The sequence below is a fragment of the Polypterus senegalus genome, chromosome 3 (genome assembly GCF_016835505.1).
Source record: "Polypterus senegalus isolate Bchr_013 chromosome 3, ASM1683550v1, whole genome shotgun sequence".
Lineage (NCBI taxonomy): Eukaryota > Metazoa > Chordata > Cladistia > Polypteriformes > Polypteridae > Polypterus > Polypterus senegalus.
In genome coordinates, this window is record NC_053156.1 from 209477008 (window position 1) to 209498411 (window position 21404).

General features: G+C 37.4%; 1 protein-coding gene across 2 annotated transcripts in view; it reads right to left on the reverse strand.

Moving 5' to 3' along the window:
- pld5 (phospholipase D family member 5) overlaps positions 1–21404 on the reverse strand; it is a 417386-nt gene that overhangs the window by 166115 nt on the left and 229867 nt on the right. For both annotated transcript variants that reach the window (XM_039748399.1, XM_039748398.1), the window contains exons 4-5: positions 9628–9742; positions 3850–3977 (exon numbers count right to left, since the gene is read on the reverse strand). In XM_039748399.1, coding sequence (XP_039604333.1) covers positions 3850–3977; positions 9628–9742 — 243 coding nt within the window. The remainder of the gene's footprint in view (positions 1–3849; positions 3978–9627; positions 9743–21404) is intronic.

The following is a 21404-nucleotide window of genomic DNA, read 5'->3' on the forward strand; positions in this document are numbered from 1 at the left end:
TCTGTAGACAACTAGACAATAATCACTGAAGAAAGTCACATGGTCACTTACAGTCTTTACACTTCCATACGTAACAAGCTTTATACCCACAGATGAACACCCTGAATTACAACTGATACCGTAATCCATAAATGTACATGTAAACCCAGGCACTGTGAGGCATGAATGACGTTAAAACATCTGTACTAAACTTACTAAAGTTTAGCCTGCTTAAAAGTAATGTATGCCTGTAACATCTGCTCACTTCTTGTCACACACAAGTACTTGGGTATCTTGAGGGCTTCAGAGAGGCAAGCAGTACCAACCTGAATCAGGAGAGAGCACTCCTTTTAGACCCACAGTTCAGAGTTTAGTTCAGTGACATCACTTAGGCCTTACCCATGGCAGCCTTGCCCCTTATGGGAGTCCACTACAAAAACCTGATGACCACCAGAAGTAGGCAACTGATGATAACAGCTCTTTTTGTTTATTAACTAGCAATTATTTAGCACCTTCAAGTGATCTTTTCTTTTCCTCTTTTCAAAATCACCATAATTAAATGGCTTTGCCAAGGTGAAACCCCATTTTTTTTGTTTTGGCTTCTATCCCATTTTATTACTGTATGCCAATGCATGTATGTGTCAGCAGGAAATGTTTTTGCAAAATAAGGGAATAAAATATTGGAAATAATCCAACAATTGTTCTGAAATAATGCAATCCTTTTTTTTGAGTGGCAGTGTGCAAGTATCAGGGGTGCATCTGGGTTAGACATCAAAACCCACCCCCAACAGCTGGTGCAAGGAAACATGCAAATGGAAAATATATAACATAAGAGTACCAAGAATCTATGATAAAATATATTGCTTTCTGTTTACTTTGTTGTCATAAGCATACTTCAGAAATGCAGAGGGTACATTTTCTTGAATTGATACCTTTGCTTCTTCAAAGTGGACGTGTTCAGTTAGTTTTAAAGCTGTTTTCACATTGGACTCCAGTATCCTTCACCTCACTTTTAAAGTTCAAGCGCAGGCTAAGTATTTTTTTAATTTATAGAAAATGCTTAACTTTAGAATTCAGTTTCATATTGCAAATCAATATATACCATGATCATGAAGAAATAAATTTGACTGAAAAATTACTGAACTTCTTTTTTAATTTGCTTTGATGCATCTTGATAGAATGAATGGTTCTTCAAGGACCATTGAAGAGACTGTTTCTGTATGCTGGGTGAAAACGCAGCTTATGAAGAAATAAGTTATTAATACAGGATGGCATCTTAACTGCTAATAGTCTTCACAACACATCATCTGTACTTACACCTCTGTATATTTTTTACATTTTGCCATATAGTGAGGAACACAGATATTTAATGAATCTTGTAAAGATATCTTGGTTAAGCAGAACACAGCAGGTTGTTTTAAATCATACCTACTGAGATCAACTGTCAGACAGAATTAGTGCCCAGCCAAAAAATGGCAGCCACTATTATAGAGCAGGAAATTAGTATGAGATACCTGGCTTACTATTTTAGGATCCCTATTTTACAGAAGTGCCTAGCTGCTAATAGGATGCCAGGGACAAGTGCATCATTACAAAGATATTGTTCAAATGAAACTCCTGCACAGACCTCCAGCATAGAGAGTGACACAACTGTAAAGAACAAAGCATCTTGGTCTGTCACTATTAAAATTCAGGGGTGGTACATCTGGTAAGATATGGCATCCCAGAACATCAATGATCTGGGCAGCCACTTTAGAGAAGAGAAAGAGGAAGAGTGATATGTAGTCTGGAAGGAAGCTTTCAATTTTGAAAGTGATGCTAAAGAGCAGAGGCCTCATTTATAAACAATGCATATACACAAAAATGTTGTGTATGCCCGTGTCCACACTCATTTCGAGATGTGTAAAAACTAAACATGGCATAAAGCCACACACATTTTCCCAACAGCCTCACCATGTGTTGGCACTCTTCAGTTTGGTTTTGCAAGTGAGCAACACCCAGCATCAAAGCAGTGCTACTATTTCTATGTGTTCTTCCTTTATTTTTTTAGAATTGCATGAATCACACAGGACTAATCAAATACACCAAAATTAATTGCATCTTGTTTAAAAATTTAATTCACTTGACCGTAATCATTCTGTAACAATATAGTGGTCCACAAAATGGCCAAACTATTCCAAACTTCCATAGCTATTTTAGCATTGTTAGAAGGCATCACAAATGGAATAATCAGAAGAGAGCGCATATTTATAGATGATGATGACTGGCTTCTAAGTCAATTTTGAATTCCAAGAGCTACCCTTTTGGAGCTGTGTGCTGAACTGGCGTCTGCTTTACAAAGGCAGACTTGGAGGAATTGCTTTACCTGCTTCTTTGCAAGTCCTGTCCACCCTCAGGTTTTTAGCCACAGAAGCTGTCTTCCTTCACAGTAATCTAAGTCAGTAAGTGGCTCCTCCAAGCAGAATATAATACAACTTTTACCAACAAAAATATTCAAAATACACAAAAAGAAAAATGTGTATATACAAAGATAAACAGTGCACCATTAACCACAAACAAATAAATACTTCCACAAAACCTAATCAAGAGAAATTTATCAAGATATATATGAGAAAAAAAATATTTACAAAAATCAAGGCACAAGCTGCAGTGCTTGGTAAACTCACAAGAAACTTCTACCAAGAAGTTCACTCAGCGAGATCTAGCCAGAAGACCCCCTCTACAGGCCAGAAATTTCCTTTTGCAATCAGCGCCATTGTGCCGACAAATTAAGCTCTCAAACATCATCTGTCTATGGGCAAATGATGACGTGGACACGTCTACTAAGAGTGGCATCTCCTGCCCCATAAAGTTCCTATAGAAATGCGAGCGACCTGTGCGCACGCGCAGCTATGCTGGCACTTGAGACGTGAACTGTGCTTCTCCCAAAACTGAAAGTAAGCCCCTTTTTCTCCCTTAATGTGCCACAGTAAGCCAATACTAAGATGCTTCGCACTTTCTCTTTTTCTTCCAGTGCTACAAGGTTGCGGGAGCCATGTGCACAAGTGGGTGATGGACAACACCATCCAGGCCGGACAATGGCAGAACTGTCTGTCAATTCTTGCATAAAACCCACCACGACACTCCACAGAAGACATTCATATCGTCAGCATATTTCCTCTGCTCTATCTAAATTGACAAAAAGGAAAGTATTATAAGCAATAAGGGTGGGGAAATTTGTGCTAGTAATTTGGAAGCACACTTTTCAGATTAAAGTGATTTTTTCTCTCTTCATCCAGATACCTGCTACTTAAATGAAAAGGTGGACTTCCATTAAAAAGGGTATGATAATCCTGATATCTGGAACTTAAGAGTTTCTGGCTGAGGTTTACCAGCATACATTGTCAGTTGCTGATATTAGTGTGTTTTTCTCTTAGCAATACTTCAATGTTAAGCAGGAACCCAACTGCATACAGTTTATGTGTGCTTAGGTACTCACTAACAGTAAACATGGATGCAAGTGTATTAGCCAATAACAACGTAAAAACAGTTCAAATATCTTTAATTCCGCTTCTGTCGGTGAAAAAAGCTTTTTGTAATGAGATATTCCATTCCAGCTAGTTTATGTTATCATTAATAGGAGGACAATTTGAATAAATCTATGATGCTATTCTATTGAAGGAGAGAAGCAGAAGAATGTGCAAATAGAGACCAAGATGTAGTATTCAAACCCAATATTCTGAATCCTTGCGGCCATATCATTAACCACTGTTGTGTTGTACTCATATACACATACTGATCATAAATACAGAGTAACTAACAATTTTACATTATGAAACCAAACAAAGAATACTTGGTTATTCCATCTTAAAAAAAAAAGTCCTGTTTTACCTGTGCCATGGAATGCCAGTCCATATTTGCACTTCCGATATAAATGTGCTTCTTGTCCACCACCCAAAAAGATGCGTGCATTTGTCCTTTAGTTAAAGCTGTCATGTTTAGGTAATGAACTTCAGCACCTGTGCCAGAAAAAGAAGTGATGTTAGCAAAAGAGAATATAGGGCCAATGTGTTTGCTTTATTTTGTTCCCTCAGTATGCAACTACAGAAGATAGAAACTAACAGGTTTATGTTTATCAAATAATATTGTCTCAATGTTACTGGAAACTGCTCTTAAATTCCAATTTGGTCAATGTTTATGTGACAATTTGTATGATCTGCTCATGAGAGCATCTTTATTCAATTACTCCAGTTGTCCTACAACATCCTAAAAATGTGCATGTTAGTTTACTTTGTGATTCAAAGTAAGCTATATATGAGTGTGTGGTTTTGTGCACAAAATTTTGCTCTATGATTACCTGGCTCTTCATCTAGAACTAGTTTCTGTTTAGTGGCCATTGATCCTGTATTTACTGAAGTACTCTGCAAACCAAAATTATATTCAACAAGATGGGAAATTAAATAATGTGTTAATTAATGAATAAATTACATATACACTCATATGAAAAAGTTTGGGAACCCCTCCTAATTCTTTGCATTTTTGTTTATCATTGGTTGAGCTTTCAAAGTAGCAACTTCCTTTTAATATACTGTATGACATGCCTTATGGAAACAGTAGCATTTCAGTAGTGACATTAAGTTTATTGGATTAACAGAAAATATGCAATATGCATCATAACAAAATTAGACAGGTGCATAAATATGGGCACCCCAACAGAGTTATTATATCAATACTTAGTTGAGCCTCCTTTTGCAAATAAAACCGCTTCTAGAAGCCTCCTATAGCCTTTGATGAGTGTCTGGATTCTGGATGGAGATATTTTTGACCATTCCTCCATACAAAATCTCTCCAGTTCAGTTAAATTTGATAGCTGCCGAGCATGGACAGCCTGCTTCAAATCATCCCATAGGTTTTCGATGATTTTCAAGTCAGGGGACTGTGACGGCCATTCCAGAACATTGTACTTTTTCCTCTGCATGAATGCCTTTGTAGATTTCGAAATGTATTTTGGGTCATTGTCTTGTTGGAATATTCAACCCCTGCGTAATTTCAACTTTGTGATTGATGCTTGAACATTATCCTGAAGAATTTATTGATATAAATCCCTGAACTAGCCACAGAGCCCCACAATATCATGGAACATCCTCCAAATTTGACAATGGGTAGCAGGTGTTTTTCTTGGAATGCGGTATTCTTCTTCCGCCGTGCAAAGTGCTTTTTGTTATGACCGAGTAACTCAATTTTTGTCTCATCAGTCCAAAGCATGTTGTTCCAAAATGAATCTGGCTTGTCTAAATAAGCATTTGCATACAACAAGCGACTGTTTGTGGCGTGAGGGCAGAAAGGGCTTCTTTCTCAACACCCTGCCATACAGATATTCTTTGTGCAAATTGCGCTGAATTGTAAAACAATGTACAGATACACCATCTGCAGCAAAATGTTCTTGCAGGTCTTTGGAGGTGATCTGTGGGTTGTCTGTAACAATTCTCACAATCCTGCGCATATGCCACTCCTGTATTTTTCTTGGCCTGCCAGACCAGGGTTTAACAGCAACTGTGCCTGTGGCCTTCCATTTCCTGATTACATTCCTTACAGTTGGAACTGACAATTTAAACCTCTGAAATAGCTTTTTGTAGCCTCCCCCTAAACCATGATACTGAACAATCTTTGTTTTCAGATCTTTTGAGAGTTGCACAACTTGCAATTGACTACCTTAAATACCTTTTCTCATGATTGGACACACCTGTCTATGAAGTTCAAGGCTCAATGAGCTAATCAAACCAATTTGGTGTTGCAAGTAATCAGTTTTGAGCAGTTACATGCATTCAAGTGTGCAAAATTACGAGAGTACCCAAATTTTTACACAGCCAGTTTTTCACATTTGATTTAATTTCATACAACTAAATACTGCTTCACTAAAAATCTTTGTTCGGAAATCACCCCAGGTACTCAGATGTTCCTAGGAAATGAAAGACATACCACTGTTATCTCTTTTGTTGAAAGTAGAGTAAATTATTATGCAGGTTGAGAGGGGTTCCCAAACTTTTTCATATGACTGTATATATAGTCACACACTGGGGGTGGGGAACAACTTAAGGGCTCAGGTGATGGTGATAACTCGCCGAACCAGGGGCTGGCACTGCCTTCTCTCTTCCTCCCTCTACAGAAAGGAAGCCTAACCTCCACTCCAGTGCTGAGATCAATTCTGATGTCTGCCCTTCTTGACCCTCCCCTTTCTGTTGAAGACCTATATATGACCAAGAGGGCCACTACCCTACTTCAGTTCTGTTTTGAACTTGTGTCTGTTAAAAGGTCGTTGCATTGGTTTGCATGCTGAAAACTAATTACATGGGGTTTACCCAAGGTGGTGCACCCCAAATCTTTAACTTTGTCATGTCTCCTCTTTTACAGTGGTGTATTAATGTACAGCAGAACCTAAACACCATGGGACCTGACATGACAACTAGACTGCACTCTTTGAGGGTCCAGGTAGGAGAACTATGGGTTCAGGTTCCTGAGGCAGAGGTGCATGCCCAAGCCCATCTACATATATATACAAGTTTATTGACAGTGTGGGTGCATATGTCAATATGCCATGTAATAGACTGGAGCCCCTTACAGTATTAAAAAGTTTTAGTGTGGTTTGGTTAGGTTAGGTTAAGTTATGGTAGGTTTGGGTAGGTTTGGCAGAGTGATTGGTACTATTGTCTCACAGCTGCAAGGATATGGGTTTCAGTTGGTGTGAAATTTGCATTTGTTCTTTGTATATGTATTTCTTCTCTCAGTATCAAACTTCACCCCTATGTAAGTTAGTTTAACAGAAGACACATAGTGTGAGTTAATGTAGGTTTATGAATTAATGTATTCAACAAAGGACTGATTACTTGTTCAGGACTCGTTCACGCTTGGTGCCCAAAGCTGTCATCACACCCTTCCATGATCATGAATTGGATAACGCTAGGACAGAATATACTTTGTCTCTGCATCAAAAAACTTGTTTCTACAAGTTAAAAGTAGTTCTGTTACTGATCTGAGGGTGGCAGATATACAGCACTTTTTTTGAAAAAGTGATTTGGCTCTGTTTAAAAATAATTTAGTTAAGTATTCTAAGGGGGTATGAAGCAGAGAAACTGAATGCATAAAGGAAACCATGTGCTTTGTTACACACACCTTAGTCTTGCATAGCCAAACATATACTACATATATCTGCAGACAACCATGAGTAAATTTTGCTTAAAAACTTTTAGATGGCTTACTGAGTATCACATTTCAAAACCAATCCGAAATCTCAGGAAGGCGGCACACAAAGATGGGGTGATGATTCTGAACTTCCAAGAGCAATGATGCATTTGTTAACCTGGTCCGACAAACAGCAAGCTTCTGATTACGATAAACTATTTAAAACCATAAAATCTCCTACAAAATCCCTAAATAAACATGTAAATGCATGTCGCATGTTAAAAATAAGCATAACCTGTTGTATAACATGTGAAATCAGATTAAACATTGGCATTTGAAGACATCAATGGACTAGTAGTAAAAGTGAATGATGTCATACAGTAATTGTTGTATGTGCTGTCTATTTCCAGTTACAGTCATAGTGACAGAGTCGATGTAAGGCTGAAAGAATTGTCAGCAACATTCGTTAAGTTATCAATTGCAAATAATGCATTGAAGTAAATGGTGTGTCACACCCCATCAAATAACGACGAAAAGGATGGCCGTTAAGAGACATGATAATAAAGAGCCAGAAGAGGTGCAGACTTTGGTACTCGAAACTCCCAAAAGATTATATGTGCCTAATGACACTGACATCACTACAGCAGAACCATGGATGACTGAGCGTGTGAAAAGATAACAAAGTTAACATTACATTCTAACTGGAAACTCTGAAAATACCATTCCATAATATAGCTACAGTGTTTTAACATGTAATACAGTATATACAAAGACCACAATGTTCATTTAAATTCTATTTGCTGTTTTTATGTCATATAGTGATAGTCAAAATGATAGAAAGAAACACTTCTCAAATGTGTGGGGCCAAGTACCTGCAATGGTGTATGTGTGTGTCTGTCTGTCTGTTCTGTCTCAGCTTTCATTACAATATACAAATTAATCATTAAGCTACAGTTACCTTGTGTTACTGAGCTCCTGAAATGATCACATCAAGTTTAGCTTTTAATTTTCTGTCAAGGTTAAGTCTTTTGTTCAGTTTCTATTTCTCTCTCTCTGTTTTTCAAGACTTATTTTACATATGTTTGTAATACGTGAAAGGAAATAGAGCAGTGCAATATCTAAAGTGCACATACTGGGAGAAATTTGGGTGGATATTAGGGAAGAAACCCTGTTGGTGGAGCCTTTTCAGCAGCAGATTTCACAACTATTCACTACAAAAGTTTTAGCAAGTTGACCCCAGACGTGTGTTCTCATTCAAGAATCACATCTGGGCCTGCAAGACTTTTTAAAAAATAGTTTTCAAGATACGAGTGTTGTATAAAAAGAACATTCTCTATGAATATAAATGGAATTGGTGTTCCCAAAAGACCCATCGACACAATTGCTCCAGGAAGAACATTTATTTATTTAGATCCATAACAGGCTCCATACAGTTAATTACCTTGGGTAGATGGTAACAGATTTGTGAAAAACTCTTGCCGTGCAATAACGCAGGCCAAGTCCAAGTTTTCTTAATCTGTTAGGGTCCTGCTATACTGTAGGTAGTCTACCATAAATTAAAGATGTCAGTTTTTTTCCCCCTACATATTAGGAAAATTTTCAAAGCATAAAGAACTAACTTCAAATGCAAAATACTCTTCCCAGAATTAAACAGTTCTTCACCAAGTAAAGAACCATATTCACTTTGCTCCTGTCTTTTCTGATATCATTGCTGTTTCTTTTACTTGCCCTTATGTTACCTTCTGCTTTTTGAGTAGTCATTGGATAACGGACTTGATTATTTAAACAACTATTTTACTTTGTCACCATGTTTTTATTTTTATTTCAATTTCTTTTTTTTCAACTTTTTTTTTGTTCTTGAATCAATGTATCTTCAAATAACAGCATGTTCTGTTTATCAAACCTGACTGCCTTGTTCATTATCCTCATAGTGCAGCTTCTTCTTGTGTGAATCCACAACTGAAAGGGCATGCTGAGAAGACGACCACCTCTGAAGGAGCAGATGGGTGGTATGTGTCCAAAAACTATTTTTATACAGAATAAGTGTTGCCAACAGAAAGCTTTGAAACAGTTTGTTCTTTTTAATATCATTAAGTTTAATGGTGTACTTATTAATATTTTTATATTTACTTAGTATGTCTGCAGTATTATTCTGTTCCTTAAGGTGACTTTTGTATATATTTTCTAGCTATGTTTGCATTTTGATTAATCAAAACTACTGTCATGCCAGTAGTTTAACTGGAATTTTTAAGCCAGTCCTATATACTGTATGTGTACCCAGTGCTGTAATTGTACTAGTTCCAGGATTTTGTTTTTAGTTGGATCAGATGATTGAGAGAAGACGACATGGCCCTTGCGAAATAAAGTTCACATACGGATGTATGTTGTTTCAGGTGCAGTCAGAAATAATTTGCTGCGTTGTTTATTGAACAATATATTTTTTTAAGCAGGACATTTTTGGCCTACAGTACCTGTCCCTTCACCACTTACCATGTTTAGCAAGTTGTTTCAGTTCACTGGATTCTTTGTGATTCAAATCACTTGCTATTTTCAGGCTTTTCTGATGCAAATGAAGATTTAGAAGTCTTTTAAACACTTCCTGTCCCTGAAACAGAAAATATATCAAAAACAATTTAATGCATTAATATGTAAATGCATACTTCTAATGAATAATAACATAAAAGGTAACATTTAATTGTATTTTACAATATCTATCCATTCACCCATTTACAGAAATAGCATACTCCAATTTAAGGACTGTGAGAAGGTGAAGCTTACCATGTCAGTTTCTCTTTTAAACACCATTTTATAATATTCTTTTATTGAAACAAATAGAATATCAAATTTGTCATAGAATTACACTTTAATAAACATTTAATAAATAATTGTAAATTAAATGTATTACTTTAGTTTTTTTTTGTTTCATTGGATTTATTTCCTTACATGGCCAGTTTTTATATATAAATAAAAAGACAGAGGGCACCATTGAGCCCCAAAACACCAGACACGCCACATTAAACTATCCCAGGAACAAAATAATGTTTTTTTATTTTGTTTTTTGCAGCCACCCCTGGTAGCACCCAAAGACCCCGACAGGGCTGTTCCTCAGTACGACTCCCATACCTCCCTGTGGTCATCCTTACTGGGTCCACATACTAGGGAGGAATTGCCCTGGGTGAACCAACACCCCATATTTTCCATTAATTTATATTTATATTTGTATATTCAGCCCAGTCCTATGGCATCCTAGCCAGGAGAGAGTCCAGCATGGCATACACTATATATATATATATATATATATATATATATACACAGTGGAACCTCGGTACACGTACAACTCGGTTTACGACCAAAAAGTTCACCAAACTTTTGCCTTGGTTCACGACCACACACTCGGTATACGAACAAGCCAGTTTCCCTTTCGGTTTGTACATGTTCAGTCTCTCCCTGTGAATTTCCTGTGCAGTGAGCGAGCGAGCAAGAGAGAAAGAGCGCGACACTCACACAAAAACACACACACACACAGGCAGCGCGAGAGAGAGACAGACGCACACACACACAGGCAGCGTGAGAGAGAGCAGGACACACACACAGGCAGCGCGAGAGAGAGCACAACACACACACACACAGAGGCATCACGAGACGCAGACACACACACACACAGAGGCAGCGCGAGAGAGAGCTGGACGCATTAAGGTAGGAAGGCAGTTAAAGAATGCACTGGGCTTGATTTTGTTTTCACTTCTGTTTCTAGCAATCGGTTTGTAGTGTGCATTGTTGCAATGTTATTTTTCTTGGTGGTTTATTAAATTACAGATTTTTTCAAATGTTCATTTTTTCCCTGTGCTTAAAACTCATTAAAAAAAGTGCTTTTAGCCAGCGGTTGGTAGTGCTATAGAGCGAACTAATTGTAGTGTTCTCTGTTGTTCAAGGTTTTCTCAGTGTTATTCAATGTTTTTACATTTAGTTTACTATTACGCTGTGCATTCTATGGTTTACTTAACTATATTTGTGCTTAAAAACTTAAAAAAATATATATATTTACATACAGTTCGTATGGTCTGGAACGGATTAATTGTATTTACATATAATCCTATGGGGGAAATTGCTTCGGTTCACGACCAAATCGGTTTACGACCAGAGTTTTGGAAAGAATTATGGTCGTGAACCGAGGTTCTACTGTATATATAAACAAGTAATGTTTTGATGCACTTAATCCACATATTACATGCATTAGGATATAGGGGGGTTTATTATATATAACTGTAGAACCTCAAAACAGTAGGCAAAATGGTCAAATATTTTTGGGAAAAAATAGAAGATAATTAAAAGGATTAACCTAAACTCAATAAAACACAGAAATAGACATTATAAACATTACAAAAGTATGAATTCTTCACCATCTCTGTTTGAGTCAAATATATATTTTTATTGAGATTTGCAATTATAAAACTCAACAGGAAACAAAATTTGGCTGTTTTGCTCATCTTGCATGTTTCTTCAAACACCATGAAAGTTTCAAAACTGTGTCCTGACAGCTAAAAGCACCGGCCCCTTCCAAATAAACACACAAAGCACAAAGTTAAGAATCATTTAACAGAGATTGCACCAGTAACTAACACCTTATTGACCTATAACTTGTGTTTATATAACAGATATTAACACAATTTTAAAGAATGGTATTCACAATACAATAAAAAATGTGAAAAAGCAGTGAAATGTACACCAATATCAAGTACTGACATGTATCTTTGAAATGCACCATTTTTGTGTTTGAATTCTCTCAGTGTGGACGAGTGGTACAAATTGTACTTTTGAGATATTTGAAATTAAAATATTGTTTACAACTTTTAAAGCCAGTTTATATATTAGGCACTTGATTTGTATGCAAGTCTTACCATTCATACTTAACTCTCCTTTAACTCATATGATTCATAATTAACGCCAACAACCCCAACCTGAATTCTACAGAATGTTTTAAATTCATTCAGCACAAAGTGAAAATATTAAACATTAACATTAATGTAAAAATATATTGGCCTTACAGTTAAAACTAATAAATAACCAGTCTCCAGTGACATAATTTGACATTTTAAATTTATGTGATCTCATTAAATAAAGATTGAATCATGTTTTTTTAACGAATGAAGAAATCTTAATATTCAATAACATGCTTGACAGAACACACACTCACACCGCACTATACCCAGCACAAAAAGGGGACAATTTGAAGACACAAGTAAGAAGATAGCATTAATCCATATATAAATAACTAGCAAAATACCCGCGCTTCGCAGCGGAGAAGTAGTCTGTTAAAGAAGTAATGAAAAATTATAGGAAACATTTTGAAAATAACGTAACATGATTGTCACGTAAAATGAGTGTTGCTGTCATATATATATATATATATATATACACATACATACATACACACACATTATATATACAGTATATATATATCTATATCTATATATATATCTAATATCTATATATCTCTATATTTATATCTCTATATATATATACTCATACATACTGTACATACATACACACACATTATATATATATATCTATATCTATATACAGTATATATATATATATATACATACACGCACACACACATTATATCTATATCTATATATATATATAGCAAAATAACCGCGCTTCACAGCGGCGAAGTACTGCCTTAACCTTAACGCGCACACGTACCGGTCCCGGGACATAACAGCATTTTAAAAACGTTACAGTAATGTGTGCATGCCCATCTGCCATGCATCGCGACATACTACCCATCAAATGAAACTTCAAAGTCTCGTCTTACCAATGATATAAACCATTTTGACACACAACAACCACAGCACTGACACTAAAGCCTTTTTTACAGAGAAGTACATACTTTTAAGAGTTGACTTTCCCTACCTTTGAAGACCCCCTGCAAGTCAAACATCAATATTTCCGAGCAGTATTGATCCCATTCTGTCCGTAAGGCTCCAGCGAATATAATCCAGTAAAACGATTAGGTCCAAAACACATGATATATCCTCAAAGGGACAAAAACTCCAGAAAACGTTTCATAACTTGAGACTAGCTACGTAATTTTTTTTCATTTCTATTGATCATATCAGACGTAATTTGTTTCTGTCGGCGATAACCATGCTACAGCATGTAACACGGAAGTGTTTGCTTCTGATTGACACCTAAGTTGGCCAATTACTACGGGTCTGGGGTTGACTGGCACCTCGTATAGCCAACGAGTGTCACAGACAGCTGAACGATGACGTACAACTCCAAACCCTGGTAGAATCTACCAGTTTGATTGGACACTGTGAGTGACACTCAAAACTTACAGCCAATGAGCAGCCGAGCATTTTGATATGTAACTTGCCATACTAACTTGTAAACAAACGATCGGAGCTGCGAAGGTGGCATTTGTGCCAGTCTGCAGAGTTGGTGCGTGGTTGTTTATTGTGATTTCGCCAAGTTTTTCGCATTTTAAATATGAATAAACGTACGATAAACGTAAATACACTCTCAATTAAATAATAGATGCATATACACGGCGTGAAAGTAATCAATCGGCCATGGAGACGTCTAATGGCAGAGAGCGACATGTGACACGCCCTTGTGCTTTCTGCCTGCTAGTGATTGCTGCCATCAAGTGGCACATGGAAAAACGCTGAGCTGTGTTGTAACAGTTTGTAAAAGAAATGTATATAGTTTGTGTGCATTTTATAAAAAAAAAAAGTAAAAGATAAAAAATATATATATATTTTTGGCCCATAAGACTTGTATTGACTATTTTACATAGAAATGTGTATTTTTATTGTTTTTATTATTTTTATAACTAATAGAGTGACACTGTGTGTAGATATAGATTCCTTTAGGTGTAAGCTTTCAGTAGAGCCCTCATTGATATATGTGGGTTGAAGCATTCAAAAGTTATTACACTTTTTCCATACGTTCCAAAATGTGGATAATGGTCCCTCTAAAAAGCACCTGGGCATGCCCACATAAAACTGGTGTAAAAATGTCATTTTTACAGGTATTCTTTTCAAATTTGAAATGTGAGTAGTCAACAAGTTATTCTGTTGGTACATAGTGTGTTTCTGTCCCCACCTACCTACTGCAGCTTTATTTTCCTTTATTTTCATAAAAAAAAACTTAGGCGAGAACAAAAAAATTCATTTTTTGTGAGTTCTAATGTGCATAACTTTTGATCAGTCACACCTACAGTGATTCTGACTACTAAGGGTGAAACTAGAGAATGTTACCTTTACAAAGAGACCAAACATGTGTTTATACTCCAGATAGTTCAATAACAGCAATGATTCTAATTTGGAGAGGTCGAATTACAAGCGATTTAGCAAAAATGACCCCGCTTGATAAGGGGTTTTAAAAGTTTTATTAAGAAGAAAATTAAACCTTTTTAAACTGAAGCCGTGGATTAAATAAAAAGGCTGTAGTCAGCCTTCTACCTACACGGGAAGTTGGAGAATTAGTGACATTTGGAAAATTCAATATGGCGGCCGACAGTGGCGTCATACCACCAAAATAAATACGTACATCGGTTTTGGTTAGCGCAGGGAAGCCACCTACCAAATTTTGTGAAGATGGGGTCAGCCTTCTACCTACACGGGAAGTTGGAGAATTAGTGATGAGTCAGTGAGTGAGTGAGTGAGTGAGTCAGTGAGGGCTGTGCCTTTTATTAGTATAGATATACACATACATAGACACACATATATAGATATATATACACACAGATACATATATATATACATACACACACACACACACACATGCATACATATATATATAGCAAAATACCCGCGCTTCGCAGTGGAGAAGTACTGTGTTAAAAGAAGTTATGAAAAAGAAAAGGAAACGTTTTAAAAATAACGTAACGTGATTGTCAATGTAATTGTTTTGTGACTGTTATGAGTGTTGCTGTCATCAAGGATTTGATTATCATTGTTTCTTTCAATCAGGTTCATATTTGGAGGACGTGTTGTGTTGAAGTTACATTCCGTGTTTGTCAACCGTTGTAAAGATAACAGCTTTCATTATATATACATATATATGTGTGTATATATATATACATACATATATATATATATATATATATATATATACACACACACATATATACACACACGGTTTTTTTAATTTAAAAGGGTTTTAGTGGGCGACAGAATCAAGTAATAGACATGGACATTGTAAACTCAAGCTGTTTTAATTTCTGAAAAAAAAAATGCATTTGAACTGCATTTCAATTCAAAACAGAAACAAAATATCATCCATGGCTAAAATTGGGCAGACTTAAAAATAAAGTGGTATTTTAAGTACATTTTCAAATTGGTATTGTCTTTAAATTAGAGTACATACATCGAAGCTTCTCAGCTGTGCTTGTGCTATCTCGGGCAATCTCGCGATGTCCACGGCCTTATTTAATGTTAGCTCAGACCTGGCATACCAGCAATTTAAACTCTGTCACAAAGTGATCAAAAGTCTCGTTTAAACCCTGCGTCTTCTCATTAAACTTGTATCTCGTGAATATCGTATGCGTCGTGGGCAAGACAAACGCCAGCGGCAGCCTGTCTATGAACATAATTTAAACTTTAGGTTAACACCGTGCTTTGTTTCTGAAGTAGCTGCGCCCATGAATATGCTTGTATGCGTCACTTGCTTCATATTCTTTTGCTGCCTTCTCAATTGTGTAATGCGTTTTTTTGTTCAGCGCTCTTTGAAGCTCTTCCTTGTTTTCTACATACTTGCGTCCCTCATCATCACGCCTCCCACGTAACTCCACCTCACACGGCGACCGAGCCACCGGCTATGGCCATATATATGGTTGAAAGTAGGTTCCAGTTATGACCGTTACGCGTAGAATTTCTAAATGAAACCTGCTTAACTTTTGGACGTAAGCTGTAAGGAATGAGCCTGCCAAATTTCAGCCTTCCACCTACACGGGACGTTGGAGAATTAGTGATGAGTGAGTGAGTGAGTCAGTGAGGGCTTTGCCTTTTATTAGTATAGATCACATGAAAACAAACCTAGCAGAATCGGTAAAGTGGGTAGAGAGGAAACACATAGAGCTACAGACATCTACAGGCGGAGTTACGCCTCCCACGTAATTTAGTGCCTGCCCATATAAGGCCATCCGTCAGCGGCAATCCAATAGAAACACTGCCACTATTCACGGGTGAAGGACTGTGCTTATGCAGAGGAAGATGAGATGGTCAGGGTGGTGTTTGGCACAAACTCGGCGAAACTGCGAGAGAAACTTTTAAGTGCTGGGTCTTAGCTAACATTAAATACAGCTGTGGACATCACACGAGATGGCACCAGCGCAGCTGGGAACCTTCAATGCATGTACACCGAGCGGCTCATCTGAAATGACGCAGTACACAGACAATAAGAAACAGTTCCAAAGAGTGCTGAACAAAAACCGAATTACACAATTGAGAAGGCAGCAAAAAAATATGAAGCGTGTGATACATACAAGCATATTCATAAGTGCAGCTACTGTGGAAACAAAAGCACACGGTGGAAAAAGTCAATGTCCCGCTAAAAGAGGACAGTGTAAAAAAAAAACCCGTGCATGCAGTGTGTCACGTCTCAGATAAAGAGGAAGACGAGCTGTTTATTGATGCAGTAAGAAATGAATCGATGAATGAAACTTGTTATCTTTACAACGATTGACAAACACTAAATGTAACTTGAACACAACACATCCTACAAATACGAACCTGATTGAAAGAAATAATGATAATCAAATCCTTGATGACAGCAACACTCATAACACTCACAAAACAATTACTGTATATTGACAATCATGTTACGTTATTTTTAAAATGTTCCCTTTTCTATTTCATAACTTCTTTAACACACTACTTCTCTGCTGCGGCGCGGTATATATATATATATATATATATATATATATATATATATATATATATATATATATACCCCGATCTACATACTCTCAAATAGACAAAGCCCGATCACACTCTCAAATAGACAAACCACACGCCGTGGTGCAATGTTAGAGGCATCGCCTCTAGTGCCGACGTCCGAGGTTCGATTCCAGAGAGTGGGTGCACTGAGTATGTACGCGTGCTTCCCAATTCATTTTACCCTTGCATCCCCTTGGTTTGAGACATATGAAAAAATATGCGGTTAACGCAGAAAGACAGATCACCAATTGAAGCTTTATGAATAATGGATACTTTATTCGCCATCAATGATTGTTTTGGTAAAGCCATACTCAGTGTATTCATTAGATGAACGGTAAAAAGTAAGAGCGAGGGGAGGGTGACTTATTGAGGCACGCAGGCGAAACCACAATAGCACGCGGGCTCGATGAGTCGGTGCGCGTCAACTCGATCTAATTTGCGCGATCACATTCGAAAAAATATATCTTTTCAAGTTCTATTTAGTCGACACAAATATCTTTGGTTGGAATGTAAGGCGAATTTACTCTTTACATTTGTATGGTGAAGAAAAATTTATGCAATGATGCCTACATTTAACTTACATTCCTACCAAAGATATTTCTGTCGACTAAATAAAATAGAACTTGAACAGATACAATAGTTCATAATATCCACGCAGACTTGCACGTAAGAGCGGGAGTCATCCGTTTTAACAAACAGCGTATTGCACTGATACGAAATAGCCTGCCTATTTAATTATTTAGGAATGGATAAATAAATTAAGATTTTGTACAAATAATGTTTTTCATTTTTCTTCCTTGATGGATTCTGGCACCCCTAGCAACAGTTGCTCACACCCCAAAGAGTGTATATATATATTTATATTGTATAGTATATATATATATATATATATATATATATATATATATATATATATATATATATATATATACATATATATATATATATATATGTGTGTGTATATGTATATATGCAAATATGTATGTATATATAGACTGCTCAAAAAATTAAAGGAACACTTTAAAACACATCAGATCTCAATGGGAAAAAGAAATCCTCCTGGATATCTATACTGATATAGACTGGGTAATGTGTTAGGAACGAAAGGATGCCACATCATTTGATGGAAATGAAAATGATCAACGTACAGAGCCCTGAATTCAAAGACACCCCAAAAATCAGAGTGAAAAAATTATGTGGCAGGCTAGTCCATTTTGCCAAAATTTAATTGCAGCAATTCAAAATTGTACGCAGCACTTTGTATGGCCCCTGTGTTCTTGTATACATGCCTGACAACATCGGTGCATGCTTCTAATGAGATGACAGATGATGTTGTGGGGGATCTCCTCCCAGATCTGGACCAGGGCATCACTGAGCTCCTGGACAGTCTGAGGTGCAACCTGGTGGCATTGGATGGACCAAAACATAATGTCCCAGAGGTGTTCTATTGGATTTAGGTCAGGAAAGTGTGGTGGCCAGTAAATGGTATCAATTCCTTCATCCTCCAGGAACTGCCTGCATAATCTCACCACATGAGGCCAGGAATTGTCGTGCACCAGGAGCCACTGTACCAGCATAGGGTCTGACAATGGGTCCAAGGATTTCATCCTGATACCTAATGGCAGCCAAGGTGCCTTTGTCAAGCCTGTAGCGGTCTGTGTGACCCTCCATAGATATGCCTCCCCAGACAATCATTAACCCACCACCAAACTGCTCATGCTGAATGATGTTACAGGCAGCATAATGTTCTCCATGGCTTCTCCAGACCCTTTCACTTCTGTCACGTGCTCAGGGTGAACCTGCTCTCATCTGTAAAAAGCACAGGGCACCAGTGGTGCATCTGCCAATTCTGGTATTCTATGGCAAATGCCAATCGAGCTGCATGCTGTTGGGCAGTAAGCTCAGGGCCCATTAGAGGACATGGGACCCTTGGGTCACCCTCATGAAGTCTTTCTGGTTGTTTGGTCAGAGACATTCACACCAGTGGCCTGCTGGAGGTCATTTTGTAGGGCTCTGGCAGTGCTCATCCTGTTCCTCCTTGCCCAAAGGAGCAGATACTGGTCCTGCTGATGGGTTATGGACCTTCTATTGCCCTCTCCAGCTCTCCTAGAGTAACTGCTTGTCTCCTAGAATCTCCTCCATGCCCTTGAGACTGTGCAGGGAGACACAGCAAACCTTCTGGCAATGACACATATTGATGTGCCATCCTGGAGAAGTTGGACTACCTGTGCAACCTCTGTAGGGTCCAGGTATCGCCTCATGCTACCAGTAGTGACACTGACTGTAGCCAAATGCAAAACTTGTGAAGAAACAGTCAGAAAAGATGAGGAGGGAAAAATGTCAGTGGCCTCCACCTGTTAAACCATTCCTGTTTTGGGGGTCATCTCATTGTTGCCCCTCTAGTGCATCTGTTGTTAATTTCATTAACACCACAGCAGCTGAAACTGATTAACAACCCCCTCTGCTACTTAACTGACCAGATTAATATCCCATAAGTTTCATTGACTTTATGCTATACTCTGATTAAAAAGTGTTCCTTTAATTCTTTTGAGCAGTATATATATATGTTTATATATGTGTGTGTGTATGTATATATATATATATATATGTATTTGTGTGTATATATGTGTGTGTATGTACAGTATTATTTTTCCCATGTTTTGTCTTACACAATACAATTTAATGTTGAATCCTTTATTTTCTTAAAACCAAACCTTTGCAAATCAGTGTAAAATGGTTTTGAAAACATATAGGGAACAAAGGGACGCACTAAAGACCCCTGTTCAGCAGTACAAAAAGAGCAGAAATCGTCCTGTTCATGTACTGCCAACACTGCTGGAAGGACACCAGCGTTTGCTTCTGGGAGCACCCTGTGTGATCCCTGCATGTTCTCCCTGTGGATTTCCTTCGGCAATTTTGTCTTAGTCAATGGGTGGGCCTCTCTGGCAGTGTCTTAAATTGGTTTGAATCCTACCAGGCAGGTAGAAAATTCTTTGTTAGTTGTGGTAATTATACTTCAAAGACACGTGATGTTCTATATCGTGTTCCACAAGGCTCTATCCTGGGTACGCTGCTCTTTTTGATCTACATGCTTCCGTTAGGTCAGATTATCTCGGGGCATAACGTGAGCTACCACAGCTATGCTGATGACACACAACTGTATTTATCAATAGCACCTTACGACCCCGACACTCTTGATTCAGTGACACAATGTCTCACTTGTGTTTCCGAATGGATGAGTAGTAATTTTCTCAAACTAAATAAAGAGAAAACAGAAATTTTAGTGGTTGACAATAATGGATATAATGAGGTTATTAGAAATAAACTTGATATATTTAATTAAAAGTCAAGACTAAGGTAAATAATTTAGGGGTAACTATTGACTCTGACCTGATTTTTAAATCACATATTAATCAGATTACTAAAAGAGCATTTTTTCACTTAAGAAATACAGCAAAAGTTAGACCTCTTATAACATTGCAAGATGCAGAAAAATTAGTTCACGCTTTTGTTTTCAGTCGGCTAGATTACTGTAACTCACTCCTCTCAGGACTACCAAAAAAATACATCAATCGATTGTAACTAGTGCAGAATGCAGCTGCTAGAATCTTAACTCGGAAACGAAAATCTGAGCACATCAGCCCAGTTTTGATGCCAATACACTGGTTACCTGTGTGATTTAGAACTGACTTTAAAATACTGCTTATGGTTTACAAAGCCTTAAATAATCTTGCTCCATCTTATATTTCGGAATGTCTTACACCTTACACTCCAAATTGTAACCTTAGATCTTCAAATGAGTGTCTAGTTAGAATTTCAAGAGTTAAACTTAAAAGAAGTGGTGAGGCGGCCTTCTGCTGTTATGCACCTAATATCTGGAATAGCTTGCCAATAGGAATTCGCCAGGCTAATACATTGAAGCACTTTAAAACACTGCTAAAAACACATTACTTTAACATGGCTTTCTCATAGCTTCATCTTAGTTTAATCCTGATGCTCTGTATATTCAATTAATTATCATGATTATTCATGGTGGCTCCAAAATCTGTACCAACCCCTACTTTCCCTTCTGTTCTTTTTCCAGTTTTCTGTGGTGGTGATCTGCACCACCACCACCTAATCAAAGCACCATGATGTCCCTACATTGATGGATTAAAGGCCAGAAGTCCACATGACTGTCATCATCAAATTCTTCCATGAGAACCCTGAATACAATGAGGATTGATTGTGAGGTCATTTATGTTAGGTAGAATGCCTTAAAGGGGGCTGAGTGGTCTTGTGGCCTTGGAACCCCTGCAGATTTTATTTTTTTCTCCA